At 35.7% G+C, this 14,650-nt stretch overlaps 1 protein-coding gene across 2 annotated transcripts; it reads right to left on the bottom strand.

The window, feature by feature from the left end:
* Positions 1-3,341: 3,341 nt before the first annotated feature.
* Positions 3,342-8,290, bottom strand: ccdc43 (coiled-coil domain containing 43). Of its 2 annotated transcripts, none has more exons than XM_038278325.1 (5): positions 8,095-8,290; positions 7,536-7,629; positions 4,548-4,683; positions 4,316-4,356; positions 3,342-4,108 (listed from the first exon to the last, which is right to left on the bottom strand). In XM_038278325.1, exons 1-5 carry the CDS (start codon positions 8,266-8,268, stop codon positions 3,921-3,923), a joined length of 633 nt encoding a protein of 210 aa, XP_038134253.1. In that variant the 5' UTR covers positions 8,269-8,290; the 3' UTR covers positions 3,342-3,920. The 2 variants fall into 2 exon arrangements, with proteins under 2 accessions (XP_038134253.1, XP_038134254.1); XM_038278326.1 differs by having other exon boundaries at positions 3,350-4,108; positions 4,304-4,356.
* Positions 8,291-14,650: the final 6,360 nt, after the last annotated feature.

The following is a 14,650-nucleotide window of genomic DNA, read 5'->3' as shown; positions in this document are numbered from 1 at the left end:
CCCTTCTTAAAAAAAAATGCATGCATTTATTCAAGCAACGTGTTTTGGAGGAAATTAGGACATTTGTATGTACTTAAGCTGAGTTTAAAAAATGGAAGTAAATTTGTTTATTAGTTCATTTTAAAAGAGCCAAAACACTAAAAAAAAAGTTATTTTAAGAACTATGGTCAGAAATGGGTCTGAATTAGCTACACTTTTTCCGGAGCTATTAGAAGCAGAAGCTTCACTAAGAGGGAGGAAGCTGCTTCCACCTAGAGGTCAAGTCTGTACAGTACGTGCTGCAGGCCCGTTGGCTTTTCACAAACAAATCCCTATTAAATCTGGTCAAAATGAGATGTAAATGAAAATTATTTAAAAATGCATTTCATTTTTTGTAACAGAAATATGAGATTATTACCTATACATTTTATTTTTTTCCCTTATGATTCACATTAAGTCACATTGCATGCTTGAACAGCTTAAATCTAGAGTCCCAACACACATACTATCTTGCAGCTCTGCCAGACATTATGTCTAACTGACTGTTGACCTGGTGAAAAAGTGTCCTGCTTGTTTTTTTTGATTCAATAGCTCCACACAAGACTCAAAAAAAGAAAGAATAAAAAAGCACTTCTCAGATGGAAACTATGGACAAATTTGAGTCACCCCTGCTGTTTCACAGACTGGTTTAGATCAATAACGTTCTACATTTAGATATTACACTCTTGGGATTTGCCAGTATAATGTTGAAATCTCAGATTAAAAGTAAAAGTTAACATAAAAACAAAGAAAAGCAGCAGAACTTGATCTGAATACAAATGTTTTTTAGGCTTTTATGTGATAGAAAAACGTATAAATGGGAAGAAGAAGGAAAACAATTCATGGATTTTAAAATTTAAAGTAAGATCTAAAAAGTAATTCATTCATTTGTATTTAGCCCCTTTCACTTCTTCATACCAAAATAAAACAGGGTGAAAAAAATGTACCCAGAGGTATTTTGATATCTAATTGCTTTGAGCAGCTCATACATAACTGTTTTACCCAAACGTAGAGCATTGCATATCTGCAATCCAACCAGGACCCGGCGGTCCATGGTAGGTTTGAAAATAGACAGCGAGGCAGCCAAAAGGCCCACAGTAACTTTAGAGGAGCTGCAGAGATCCAGAGCTCAGTTGGGAGAATCTGTCCACAGTTTTACTGTACAGGTCTGACCTTCATAATGGTCAGGTTAATTAATTTATTTCTTTTCAAAAATAAAAAGCAAAAAATGTGGAAGATGTTCTCTCTATATGGGATCAAAATGTTCCCATGGTGAAACAGGTTAGCAGTATGGTGCCATGCTGGGGGGATACTTTAAATAAAGACAGCTGAAGCTAAATATGGGTAATAATAAGGCTAAAAGTGTATTTTTCAATTAAAACACATAGCCAGTGTTATATAATTAAATTTAATTCCCACGTAGTAAAGTGTATTTAAAATAAATTAGATTACATTCTTTATACACAACCATGTCCATGGGAGTTTGGTTCCAGGTTCTAAGAGATACACTCAGATGCTAAATACCAAGCTGCAGCTTAGTATTGTTTCATTGTAGCCATTTCTTTAAATAAAAGAAAGCTCATTTTATTTATCACTGATGTACACTCAACACCCCGTCTTGACTGAAAAAAAAACTATAGAAAAGTTGTTGCAAATGTATTACAAAAGAAAAACTGAAATATCCCATCGTCATAAGTATTTACACCATTTGCTGTGACACTCATATTTAACTCACATGCTGTCAAATTCTTCTGATCCTGTTTCAGATGGTTCTGCTCCTTTACTGGAGTCCAGCTGTGTTTAATTAAACTGATTGGACTTGATTAGGAAAGGCACACACCTGTCTATATATACCTTACAGCTTTTTCGAATTAATGGGTTGCATCTTCCAAGGACCATAGACATAATACAGTAGACCCTGCATTGACTGTATATATATATAGATTTATCTATATCTCTATATCTATAGATAAGTCTATATCTATAGATATCTATAGATATAGATAAGTCTATATCTACATCTATATACATCTATATCTATCTATATCTATGTATATATAGATATATACATAGATATATATATGTATAGATATATACATATATATATCTATAGATATACTCAAAATAGGGTTGTTATTAAAACTGGCTTGAACTTTATGTAAAAACTACTAAGTAAAGAAAGTTTTTGCACTGTCATGTTTCAGGTGAAAAGCCTTTTCGACAGAATGGAGTATCTCTGTAGTGTTTCCCTGCCTATCAACATCAACACTACAATCAAAAAGGCACCACATGGCTATATGCGTCACCCAGACAAGATACAAGGTGGATCGTAACATGACTAAATAGCAGAAGCAGGGAATTAATTTCACCGAGGACAGAGGTAATCATTCTTATTACTTTTACCTCATTTACAGATGCCCATCATCCCAACCGACTTTTACCCCAAAAGGTAACATGTTGATGTTATTTGCACTGAAGGACCTGACTGCTACCACCAAGAGGCTCCAAACATCTGTGTGGTGTGCCCTCCAAATGACGCTGTCCCAATCTGTCAGGATTCAGGACCACAACATGCATGAAGGAGCCTAATGTGCCGAGAGGTGCTCTCCTCCTTTACAGAGAAACTCTTTTCACAAATTATCTAGATGCAAATGTGAGATTTGGAATGAAGTAAAAGAAACGAATATTCCTTTGTATTATTGACCTTCAATTGATTAAATTATTATTAATAGAAAAATTAGGATAACAAAAGAGATCAACAGCTTGAAGATAAGCTGATTTTTTTTTTGACAACACTGACTTTTTTTTAAACAAGGATTCAGGAATTGCATGAAATGCAATTTAAAATTTGCAACATCTTAATTTTTTCCCCCACTTTTTTTCTACAGATCTACTCTAATCTTGTAAATCTTTCAAAGACAACATTTATGCAGCAGATTTTCACAAATTCTTCTTTTTACTTATTTATTGAAATATAACAGAACCTCAGTTTTATGTATTCCCAAGTAATAATTGGTGTATAAATATCACTTATAAATAGTAAATTCTTTTCAGCAATGCTTCAATCAAATCCCTTATACTTTTGTAACCTTAAATTTCAGTATAAAGGTTTTTTTTCCCCCTCCTGTAATCAGTCTGCTCACAAGTGATAAGATTAAAAAAATCTTCATGTTTAAATTTAAGTCGTATTGTTCAGCAAAATGCTGGGTGAAGTGTGATTATTTGTAAAATGTTATAACTTTTCTGCTTTTACTTTTTTTTTGTCAATTCGTGTTTCGATGTTACCCGTTCCGTACAATGAAATTTAAAAATAAACACAGTCGTCAAGAAATAAAAAAGGAGGTTTTTATTCATTTCAAAAAAAGATAAACCTCAAAACATTTGAATGATGGAACAGTATACATCTGAGGTTAGTTAATTTAGCAAAATGTGTTCTGGTTTGCTGTCAAGATGCATAGAAAATAAAAGCAAAACCTGCAGATGAAAGTTGTGTAGAAATATCCAGCATTTATCAAATGTTGGCTCCAAGAATACCAGTGAAATGGGTTGATTCTCATCATTAATGATATGCTTTAGTGAAATCCTGACATCATAATCAAAACGGAACATTTTTAAAAAGGTAGAGTTAAGTTTTCTGCATAGTTATGATTACCAAAACTCTCATACAAACTGGGTAAAATTACTCTGAAACAACTAAGAGTAAATGTATTTATGTATTAATTGTACTTCTGCCCTTTTTGTTCAGTGTGTCTAACAACCGAGACAAGTTTTACCAAGCATCTGACAGTGACTTAAACACATTTAGAAATTTAGTTGGAAAGAGAAGCACACATTTCAAGCTTTAACTTCTCAATCTTTAGTTTTATTGCAAAAGAAACTGACGAAAACCGTCCTTATGGGTTTTATCTTTTGCGTTCACCTTTTTGTGTACGTTTCTTCTCTTTCTCTTTTCTGTCTTGTTTGGCCAGTTTGTCCTTCTCTCGCTGCATTTTGTCCATTTCTTTCTTCTTCTGAGCATCTTCCCGAGCCTGGTCACGCTTTTGCTTCTGTCTGTTGAGCACCTCTTCCACATTGGTGTTCCTGAACAGGGCTATGGCAAACAGTAAAGGACAAGCACTTATAAATGTCATGTTTTTATTTACCAACTTTAACCACGGTGCAGTAAACACAACTAGAAATAATATAGTTTAAGGTTAGTAATACAATTGATGAATGAAATATGAGGTATTCACATGATAAGGCTAATTATCAGGAAATTTAAGGTTAAAACAGGCACAAAGGATACATCTCTCATTTCCAGGAACATCGATTCCAGTTGCTGGCTCCTCTTCCACTTCAGTGATTTAGTCAAGGAAAGAGTTCATCCCTGAAATTCAACTGTTCCAGATGAAATAAAGCCATTTCTCCTTCTTTCCTTGATCATACTATTAGACTTTATGCTCACATAGTAATAAGCAAACAGACCAATACAGAACACTTAAAAACAAAAATTAACGTAGCTCAACTGCCATGTTTATCGTCAAGGATATTCCTCTTCATCTGTTACATTGGCGTACTGAGCAAGAAGGGCCTCCTTCCTTTTCTTTGACTCTTCAGACAGGTCTTTCTGTTTCACAACAATCTGGGCCTGTTTTTCTATCATGCTGGCAATGGCCTGGACCTCAGCTAAGATCAAAAAAGGAAAGACACAGGGATGACAGTCACATTAAGATAAAAAAAGTCATTGCTACAACATCACAACTAATCTTATTTAGTATGTCTAAAAAGCTATCAAATATCCATCCATCTTCTAACACGCTTTTCCCGAGTGGGGTCGTGGGAGGTGCTGGTGCCTATCTCCAGCAGTCATTGGGCGAGAGGCAGGGTACACCCTGGACAGGTCACCAGTCCATCGCAGGGCAACACAGAGCAAAACAGGACAAACAACCATTCACACACACACTCACACTTAAGGGGACTGTAGAGAAGCCAATTAACCTAACAGTCATGTTTTTGGACTTTAGGAGGAAGCCGGAGTACCCGCAGAGAACCCACGCATTTTTTTATATTTATATTTTTAAAAAACAAACCGGAATGTGTATGACGTCATCTGCGCGCTGGACTGTAGTTGTGACAGGCAGCCTGGGCAACAGGCGGATACGCTCTACCCCTTCTATTCATTCGGCTAGCTAATGCGAATCGTTCAATTCCATTTCGAGAGCGAGATCATCTGTGGTAGAAGCACTAGACATCTTCCAGGCATGTGAGTAAAACTAGCAGCAGTTCAGCGGACGGGATGAATGAATATAGCTGGTGGGCGCGGATGATGTCATACACACTCTGCTTTGTTTTGAAAAAAATACAAAATATAAAAAATATAACCGTGGATGTCTGGGGGACAGTGATTCGCCTACATGTTATGAATGCTGGCGTACCATAAATAATAAAATATGAACAGTTTACTTTGTGCCTTCAACTCGTTGCTCATAGGAAGACGTTACTTGGATATAACATAACGGAACATCTTCAGAACAGCTCCAAATGACACAAAACTCATATGGGTGAGTAGAACATGGGCGTAGGTTTGCATAGGGACCATAGGGACATGTCCCTACCAAAATTTTGAACCGACCTAATTGTCCCGACCAATAATTGGATGTGAGCAACATGTTTATAATTTACAGCAGTAGTTGTTGCAGCAGTGGCTTCTTTTCCCCTCGCAGCTCCTCTGCCTGGTCTCTCCTGTCCCTTTCATGTAGCAGCGCATGGAACTGTGCTGCGCTGTTTAACTCCACTCTCATTGGTTGTTCTGCCTTAAGTTCCGCCTTCTCTCTCTCTGATTGGCTGTTTTCTAGTCCGCGTGTGCTTGGAGCACAACATTGAAAATTTATTCACACTAGAATGCAGCGGTTGCTACAATTAATATTAGGCTACAAAATTAGTCCCAATAAAAAAAATGAATATCATGTACACTAAAAAACAAAAACCTTTTTTTTTCTTTTATTAAACGAAATATTCTGAGTCAGCCAGGAGTTCTGAAGACTGCTGGAAAAATGGGCAAATAAAGGCTGTAAGCCATCAACATTTCTGATTCTTAGCCACAGCCAACTAAAAAAGACAATGTAAGGGTTTCCTTTTTACCGATATTAAGTTGATATTACTGTTTTCATTTTTTTTGTTTTTATTTTTACAATTTTGATATAATAACTGATCTAAGTGGGTTGCTCTGTGGGGAAAGGCACATTTTACATTTATATTACTGTATGTTTTAAAGTCTCTATACCCCAGTTAATGATGAATTACATACTAAATTAGTTGACGATTATTGAAATAATCAATTAATAAGGTTCATTTTTTTCAGCCCCAGATGAAATACTTGAAATGGGCTACACAGAGTAACTACAGCCCAGATGTATAACTTTTATAGTGAAGTTAATATTTTAATGAATGTATTATTTTTGCTTGATACAGAGAGAGAATAGTAGGTACAAATATTTGAGTGGGGTTTAACTCTGCACTATTCTATATCTTTAAAAGAAAATACTGTATTTACCTTCTCTCTTAGTCGTTCAAATGAAACCGTTTTCAAAGTGGAAAACGGTCCTAATTCCACATTCATCAGAGCCGGTGATACTTCAAACATTGATAAACAGCATCTAATGAGTGTACAGTAGTGCTTATACAATTTTTATTAATGTAGCAAAATGATGCTTTTCTCTTTTAACAATGAATTCCTCTTATCAGTACGGATGCTCACATCGAACATAAAAAAGGGCATATTGCATAGCACCAATGACACCCGACCAATAGTGTCCCTACCAAAGTTCAAATCAAACCTACGCCCTTGGAGTAGAACATGATGTAATAAAGTAAAAACAAGGGCCCAATGTAAAAAAAAAAATGGCGTTCCCCTTTAGGACCAATTTATGCTTCTGACGCATAGCCTCTGCAACTGTCAAATCTGTCACGCTTCTGACTACGCGTTGGACGGTTGCAAACCCGCGCAGACCAAAAAAGCAGCTGTGATTGGTGTTTGGTATGCCTTTCCGGCTGTCTGTGTGTTTGTCCTTATCGATTCGATGCCGGGGCGTGCCATTTTCTAAAAATCGAGGAACAACTACAATGGACAACTACGACGAAAGGTTAATCTATCTTTTTGCCAACTCCATTAACAGAAACCGTTCCTCTTCGATGTCTAGTAACTCTAGTTTAACTCAATATCTTGAAGACACGTCATTGTTGCTTTGAAAAAAATAAACACTCCCGCCGCCAAAGTTCTCGTAACCTTCCGCTGAAGTTCTCACGAGTTCTTGAAAAGGCTACACATTGTACTGCATAAATTTGCCTATACACTACCCTATTTCCTAATTTTATACAGCTCTCCATTGCAAAAAAGTCTCTTTCTGAGTTGAAATTAAGTATTGGGAAGGTAAAACTACATTGGTATTTGTTTAAGATTTGACCGTCATGCCGTGATTACTTTCCAGATAAATACTTTACATTTGGTTGAGATAAAATTCAAATCTTCATCTCCATACCGCTATCCTTGTTTTGTCCGTCAGCCAGTCGGCTGCAACACTCCTTCCAGTGATTGATGATCTGCTTGCAGACTTCTTCTATGGTATCTTCATCCTTTAATAAAAGGGGGGAAATTTTAGTACATAGTTAAGCACTGATAAACTACATAAATAATTTTATTTATGGTATAAAAACAGTAAGTATTAGCATTTTTCACAAAAGGATGTGAACTTAAATATGAATTGCTTTATTATTTCATAGCCACTATTTAAAACTAGACCAAGAAAGTTGATTTTAAAGCAGAAGTGCAATTTGATTTAACCCTTAATGTACAAGCCCAATCTAATCGTCTAGTTAGCTAAAACAATACTGGGTAGACTAGTTTAGCATGGAAGAATCGTACAACTCACTGATTATAGAGAGTGTAAATTAGAACACTCTGCTAAAATTAAAGCTAACAAAAACCCAACAGACACCAGAAACACAAGACGTCAAACCACTTGACAGAGGAGAGACAGACAGAAGCAGATGTGAAGGAAATCTCAGTGAGAGAGCGAGACATGCCACTTCAGCATTCACCAGAAAAGCAGACAAAATCCCCTGAAGGGCATCTTCTTTTTCCTCGTCGCTTTCTTCTTCCTTTAAAATTCCTAAAATATATGCACTGTACACCTCACGGTCAACTTCTAACGAGTCCAGTCGCTCGTCGAGCCAGCTTTCAAACTCCCCGGCATCTTTCACGGGCGCCGCCATCTTGGCGCTTTAGGGTCTTTCGTTTTCCAACGGTCGCCTTAAGTAAATGCCAGTTTAAAAATACATACTTTACTGACTATTTTATAGATTTTATTCAGATTTTTTTTATACACACTTAGCAAATAAACATGTTTTCATTTTATTAAGTGAACATGTCTTGTTCTACCACATTAGAATGTTTAATAATAATAATTAAGAACAATTAAAAATGATACATTTTTACAATATGGTCAAGAACAGGAAAGTGTGAAATAGTTGAAACATCCCAAATTGTCCTTTAAAAAAACAAACTTAAATACGTTAATAAATAAATGATTGAACATATAAATAAATATATTTAAATACATATATTTAAATATATGGTATCTGATGAGAAAGGCATTTATCATTTAGTGATCAAATGAAAGTAATATTTTCGGAATTTAATAAACAAGAAATTACACTTAAGGATGATAACTTCCTCTAAATAACTTTAAGTACTGCATTTTGCTAAACGTATTACACCACTAAGTATAATGTAGCTTCTTTGAATATATTCATATATTTTTCAGCTAAGAAGCCAGACTTTTTCTGTGATCCGTTAAAGTACTCTTCAATAGAAATTCTCATGAATTCTGGATTTTTTTTTTCTTTTGGGTTTTTGTTATTTGATTAATTTTCCATTTATAGGTACCTGAACATAACTTAAGCTTTTCTTAAGAAACAGATGTCGAATGACAGAGCCTGTTGTGGTTAACATATTTATAAAACTGTTAATACTTTCAAACCATTATTTATAGTAGCAATGTATATTCATTGTATATTGTTATTATACATATTCTTCTGTCCTCTGCTGTATACAAACGAATCACTACTACATAAATAGCAGTGTCATCTCTATGTTGACCACTAGATGGAAGTAAGATAACTATTGTAATCTGTCACAATGCTTTACTCTGTATCACTCGTTTCTAATGTCTTATTTAAATTATTGTATAAAAGTTTGGGGAAATTGCTACAAGACAAACTTGTTACCTCTAGTCTCTCTCCAAAAACAAGCCCTTAGAATTGTTAATAAGGTTAAATATGATGATCACACCAATCCACTTTTCCTGAACTAATTAAATCAAAAGTTGTTGATTTGGTAAAGTATAAAACTGCTCAAATTATGTACAGGGCATCAAAATAGTTTCCGCCTGGTAACATACATTTATTAAAAGAAAGAGTTGCTCAGAAATTTGAGAGGAAATAATCAATTGCACCAGCCAAATATAAGGACAGTCCTATCTGCCTCAGTGAAAATAATCATTCAGTGGAAAAAACTACATTCTGAAATAAAAAGTTTAAAATAAGGTGATGAGGGGTTACCAGGAGGAGATGATTGCTTGATGCCCTCTGGAACTGACACAAGCACATTTATAATATATATTACAGCTGTCTGTTCGTCTGTGGTTGGTTGTTTGTCTGTCTTTTGTACTGATTGTTACTCTAAAATGTTGTATTATGTTATTTGTGTTGTGTGGTGCCATGTGGGGGGTTAAAATTCTATAAGCCTGGCTGCTTCCTTCCTCTTTTCAGGTTGTATGGATGCAAATCTTTTGTTTTGTTTGTTGCTGGTGGGGCTCATTGCAATCTGTTGCTTGCGTGTTTGATATAAATGAATAAATTAAAATTGAAGGTTACAGGTTCAATTCATGGATTGGGGTCTTTCTGCATGGAGATTGTACATTCTCCCTGTACGTGCATGGGTTCTCTCCAGGTACTCCCACAGTCCAAAAACATGACTGATAGGTTAATTGGCTTCTATAAAATTCTCCTTAGGTGTGAATGAATGGTTGTTTGTCCTTTTTGCTCTGTGTTGCTGTGAGATAGACTGGTGAACTGTCCTGGGTGTACCCCGCTTCTCGCCCATTGACAGCTGGAGATAGGCAAAGTAGATCACTCTTGCCAAAGTATAAAGGACAGATAACAGAAATAAAAATGCAGTTTCTAAAATAAATATTTTATTATCAAGCAATCCCATGTATGAAAATATTTAATCTATGTTTTTTTTGTGACCACGTAGTGAAGATTTTTGGTCCACTTATCTTTCAAGAATTGCTTAAATTCTGTGACATTCAAGGTTTTAAAACACAAAAGTCTAGATTTAAGTCACAGGATAGTAATTTAAACCATTTAGAAGTTTACTTCTTGAAGTGCCTTGTTGCATAACCCAAATACATTTGAGCTTAGCTCTAAAAGCTGGACATTTAGCTTTAGGATTCTCTGCCAGAGGGTAGAGATCAGTTTAATTACACAAAACAGTCCAAGTTCTTATGTTGCAATGCCGCACCAGATCAAAACTTTACTACTTGTGTGTTTAAATGTAAGGATTCTTTATTTATGTTTTTGTCTTTTGAATTTCATTTGGTTTTATGTAAAATATAAGTCATTGTTAAATCACACTAATGCAAGTGTGGTTTGCAGCGTTTTAGAAATTGTACCAGGTTCTTCTGTGACACCTCGGTTGTGTCTTTGATGACCTCTTGGAGTAATTTTGGTTGTTTGACCATTCCTTGGAAGGTATAGTTTTGTCTCAGTTTGTGAATAATGCCTTTCACTATCATTCCCCTGCAAGCCGTAGAAAAGGGCTTTATAACCCTTTCCGCACTGATAGATATTAATAACTTTGTTTTACATCTGTTTTTGAATTTCTTTTTCTGATATATTCATTTTGGAGATCATTTTGGATACATTACATAGATATTTTACTTCTTTATTATTTATTGATTGAACCAGATGCTGGTTTACCACAGTTTATTCATAACCTATCCAGGGTGTCAATCAGGCCAGTTGGTATTAAATAAAAACAAAACAGCATTTTATAGCGACTTAGGTCATTTTTGTCTGATCTTGAAATATTCATGATAATTTGAGACATATGAGTGTCACCAAAAAGGAAAAACGAAATAAATCTGTGAACTGGGGAATACTTTTTCTCAGTAGTGTACTCAAACTACCAGCTGCAAGAGTTTCCTTTTAATAAGGTGGTATACTAGTGAGAGGGGAACTGCCATTAAAACAGGCTGGTGATGCCATATTTCCAGCTCAGGGGTCCAGGGTCGATGAATAATGCCATTGCCTCTCATAGTAGAGTGTAGCTTTAGGATGTCTGTCCTATTTATACTGAGGGGCTGTGGATTAATGTGAAATGACGATTGCCGCGAGGTGGCTGAGTGGGTGGGGATCCACACGCTCTGTTCCACAGGCAACCCTCTACTTGTATACACGCATACATGCACACACAGATGCACGCTTGTCTTCGTGTCCCAGTGCCACCAGGCTTAGAAGAGCCCCACAGACTCGATGTGCAATGTCCTCTCTCTGTCAACATATCCTCTATCCCATCGCTAACATGACAGAATATAAGCAGAGCCTAGAACAACCAGTCAGTGCATAGGAATAAAAAAAAAAAAATTGCATGAGTATTGAGCATGTTTTTTTTTCCTTCCAATTTTCAGGGATGGGGATTTCTCATCACTTTGATGTAAAAGATAGATTAAAAATATAAATCTTTATTATTGTACTCAATTAGATAAATAAGCTGTTGAATAAACTGCTGACAACTTCTCAGAATCCTTAGGCCAATATCTGATTTGACAATATAAGCATAAAAAAGGTAAATGGGTGAAACAAACCCAATAATGAAATATTTGTGTAATAGTTTGGGTTAGTTCTTATATATTTCTATTAATGTTTGAAAAGGGCTAGAGAAAAACATTTTTTTTTGCTTTAAACATGTAATATCAATTAACAACTAGTCTCAATGTGTCTAACATTGCTCATCTTGGGTAGTAATATGTCAGTTGTGTTGAAAAATGTCTGGAGACCAAACTAGAAATTAGAGTGGATGTTCCCTTGAGCCAGCTGTGGGTACGATCCCAGCATGTGTGTGTGTTTGTCAGAAAGAGGTGCAGAACAATGAACACACAGCTGATGTCAGTTTTCCCATTTCACAACGTATGACACATTTTCAAAGCATACAACACCATGAAACAAAGCTTTAATTAGTTGCTTTATTTACCCAGTTATTACACAAAAATGTATCACCTCGGAATAATTAAAGCCACCAAGCATTTGTGTTCGAAAAACACCAGCAGATATGTTAACAAGGTCAGAAAATTCATTTGCAATTGTGTCTGCACAAAGATTTCATTACTTTTTGAGCCAGAAATGAAGTGGTAAATTAACATTTTTTTTGTGTCGCTCTTGTTTAGGATTAACAAACATGACTGTTTGCATTGATTACAGAGCTAAATAGGTACCAAGGTTTTTTCTTCTTACCTTTGCCACAAATGTGTCCTTACAGCTACTTTGTTTTACAATAAAAAAGCAAATAATCTAAAATAGTTACAATTGGAAATACTATTGAACTCCTGCAAACCTTTGCACTGAAAGAAAATAATTTCATTAATGAAGTAATTCTGATTCTCACTGATTCTGAAATCACAAAACAGGATAAATGGTTATTAATTTTCTCTACTAACAGCACAGCATACAGCAGAAGCAATTGACTGCTTGGGTACTTAGAAATATCATTTGATTGGGAATTTCTAACTCAAATGTCATGCAAATATTATGGAAAAGTGTTTTTCAAGCCTCATATCACAAATACCAACTACCGTAGATATATACTACTTGTCCAAGTACTTCTATATATAATCACACAGGATTTTGACTTTTTGAGGTTTCTTGGGATTTGTTTTGAGTGAAAACACATCAAATAAAAGTTCTTATCAGTTGCAGCAACCTGCATCTAGAACAACTTGAGTTCAATATTATGACCAGATCTGAGTAAGAACTTCACAGATAAATGGAAATGAGTGTAGATAGCCACCAGCGCTTGTTCCTGGTGCATTGCTTTCAAATCTTGAAATGTTTTCCACAGCAGTTCTCTTTTGGGTCACTTCTGTCTGATACCAAAACAACACAGTTAAATAAGTTATCTCTTTGGCTTATTTATTTGAGTACACGGTACAGTAGTTAAAAAATATATATTTTAAAACCAAAACAATTTAACAAAAACACTACAGCCTTAATTGCATTAAACCAGCTTTAAATTAAGGCTTTTTTTAAAATAGGATTTATCATTGATTTTGTTTCAATTTAAGTAAGAGAAATTAACTTAGCTTATTATGCAATTTGTTAGCTCAATCAAATTACAAATGCTGCAGGTTTTGTTGAAATGTAAGTTTGATAAATGTACACTATATATATGTCCTTCTCAAATAAATAAACAAATACTACCTAAAAAAATTAATATAACTGCCCTAAGTTTTCTTTCTAATGGTTTTATTACACAGCATAATAGATATAGGCATTTTTAGTATTTCTATGAATTGTGCATAAAACAGCCGCAGTTCTATTATTAAATATACATTTGTTTTTATAATATTGAGAGTCCTTTGCTGTCTTTAAGGATTTCTGTCTCCTCAGCCTCCTCAGGAAGGAGGGAGAAAGGAAGAAGGGAGGGAGGGAGGGAGGAAGGATGGAGGGAGGGAGCAAGGAAAGATGAAAAAAAAGAAAGATGGAAGGAATGGAGCAAGGAGGAAAGATAGAAGGAGGGATGGGATAGAGGAAGGAAGGAAGAAAGAAAGGAAGGAAGGGAGGAAGGAACGAAGGAAGGAAGAGGGAGGGAGGGAGGGAGGGAGGGAGGGAGGGAGGGAGGGAGGGAGGGAGGGAGGGAGGGAGGGAGGGAGGGAGGGAGGGAGGGAGGGAGGGAGGGAGGGAGGGAGGGAGGGAAAAAGGAAAGATGGAAGGAATGGAGCAAGGGATAAAAGATAGAAGGAGGGATGGGATAGAGGAAGGAAGGAAGGAAGGAAGGAAGGAAGGAAGGAAGGAAGGAAGGAAGGAAGATCAGCATTAACCTTAACTTCACATATAATAAGCATATTTTTATTGTTCTTTTAACTCCTAATTTTCTTTATGATATTGTCATTTTGAAATCTCTATAAATGCTCTATACCTGATAAAAAAACTTAAATTTCAATCTTAGCCCACTGATGGGTTGTGCTGTTTTCAGAAGATGCTCTGGGCACCCCATGAGGCCCCTGCAGCCCCCTTATGCCCGCGGGCACCACGTTGGTGACCCCTGCATTATAACATCTCAGGTAATATTCAAATGGCTAAATTAAACCAATGTTTTTGAAGGACAGTTTTAAGCCGGTATAAAACAATGAATGGATGGAGTTCCTAACTAAGAAAGATAATTTTGAAAATAGAAATAAACAAAGTTGGTATTCTGCCTTTGAAAACTAAAATATTTCAGCATGAACCCAATAGTCCTGCCATGCTTTTAACACGCATAATTACCAACTTGATTTCTCACCTTTTGTGGAGGACAGAGAGTCTCTCCCTCCAGTTG

The sequence above is a fragment of the Cyprinodon tularosa genome, unplaced genomic scaffold (genome assembly GCF_016077235.1).
Source record: "Cyprinodon tularosa strain WSP-4 unplaced genomic scaffold, ASM1607723v1 ctg14, whole genome shotgun sequence".
Taxonomy (NCBI): domain Eukaryota; kingdom Metazoa; phylum Chordata; class Actinopteri; order Cyprinodontiformes; family Cyprinodontidae; genus Cyprinodon; species Cyprinodon tularosa.
This window is presented reverse-complemented; position numbering and strand designations above follow the sequence as displayed.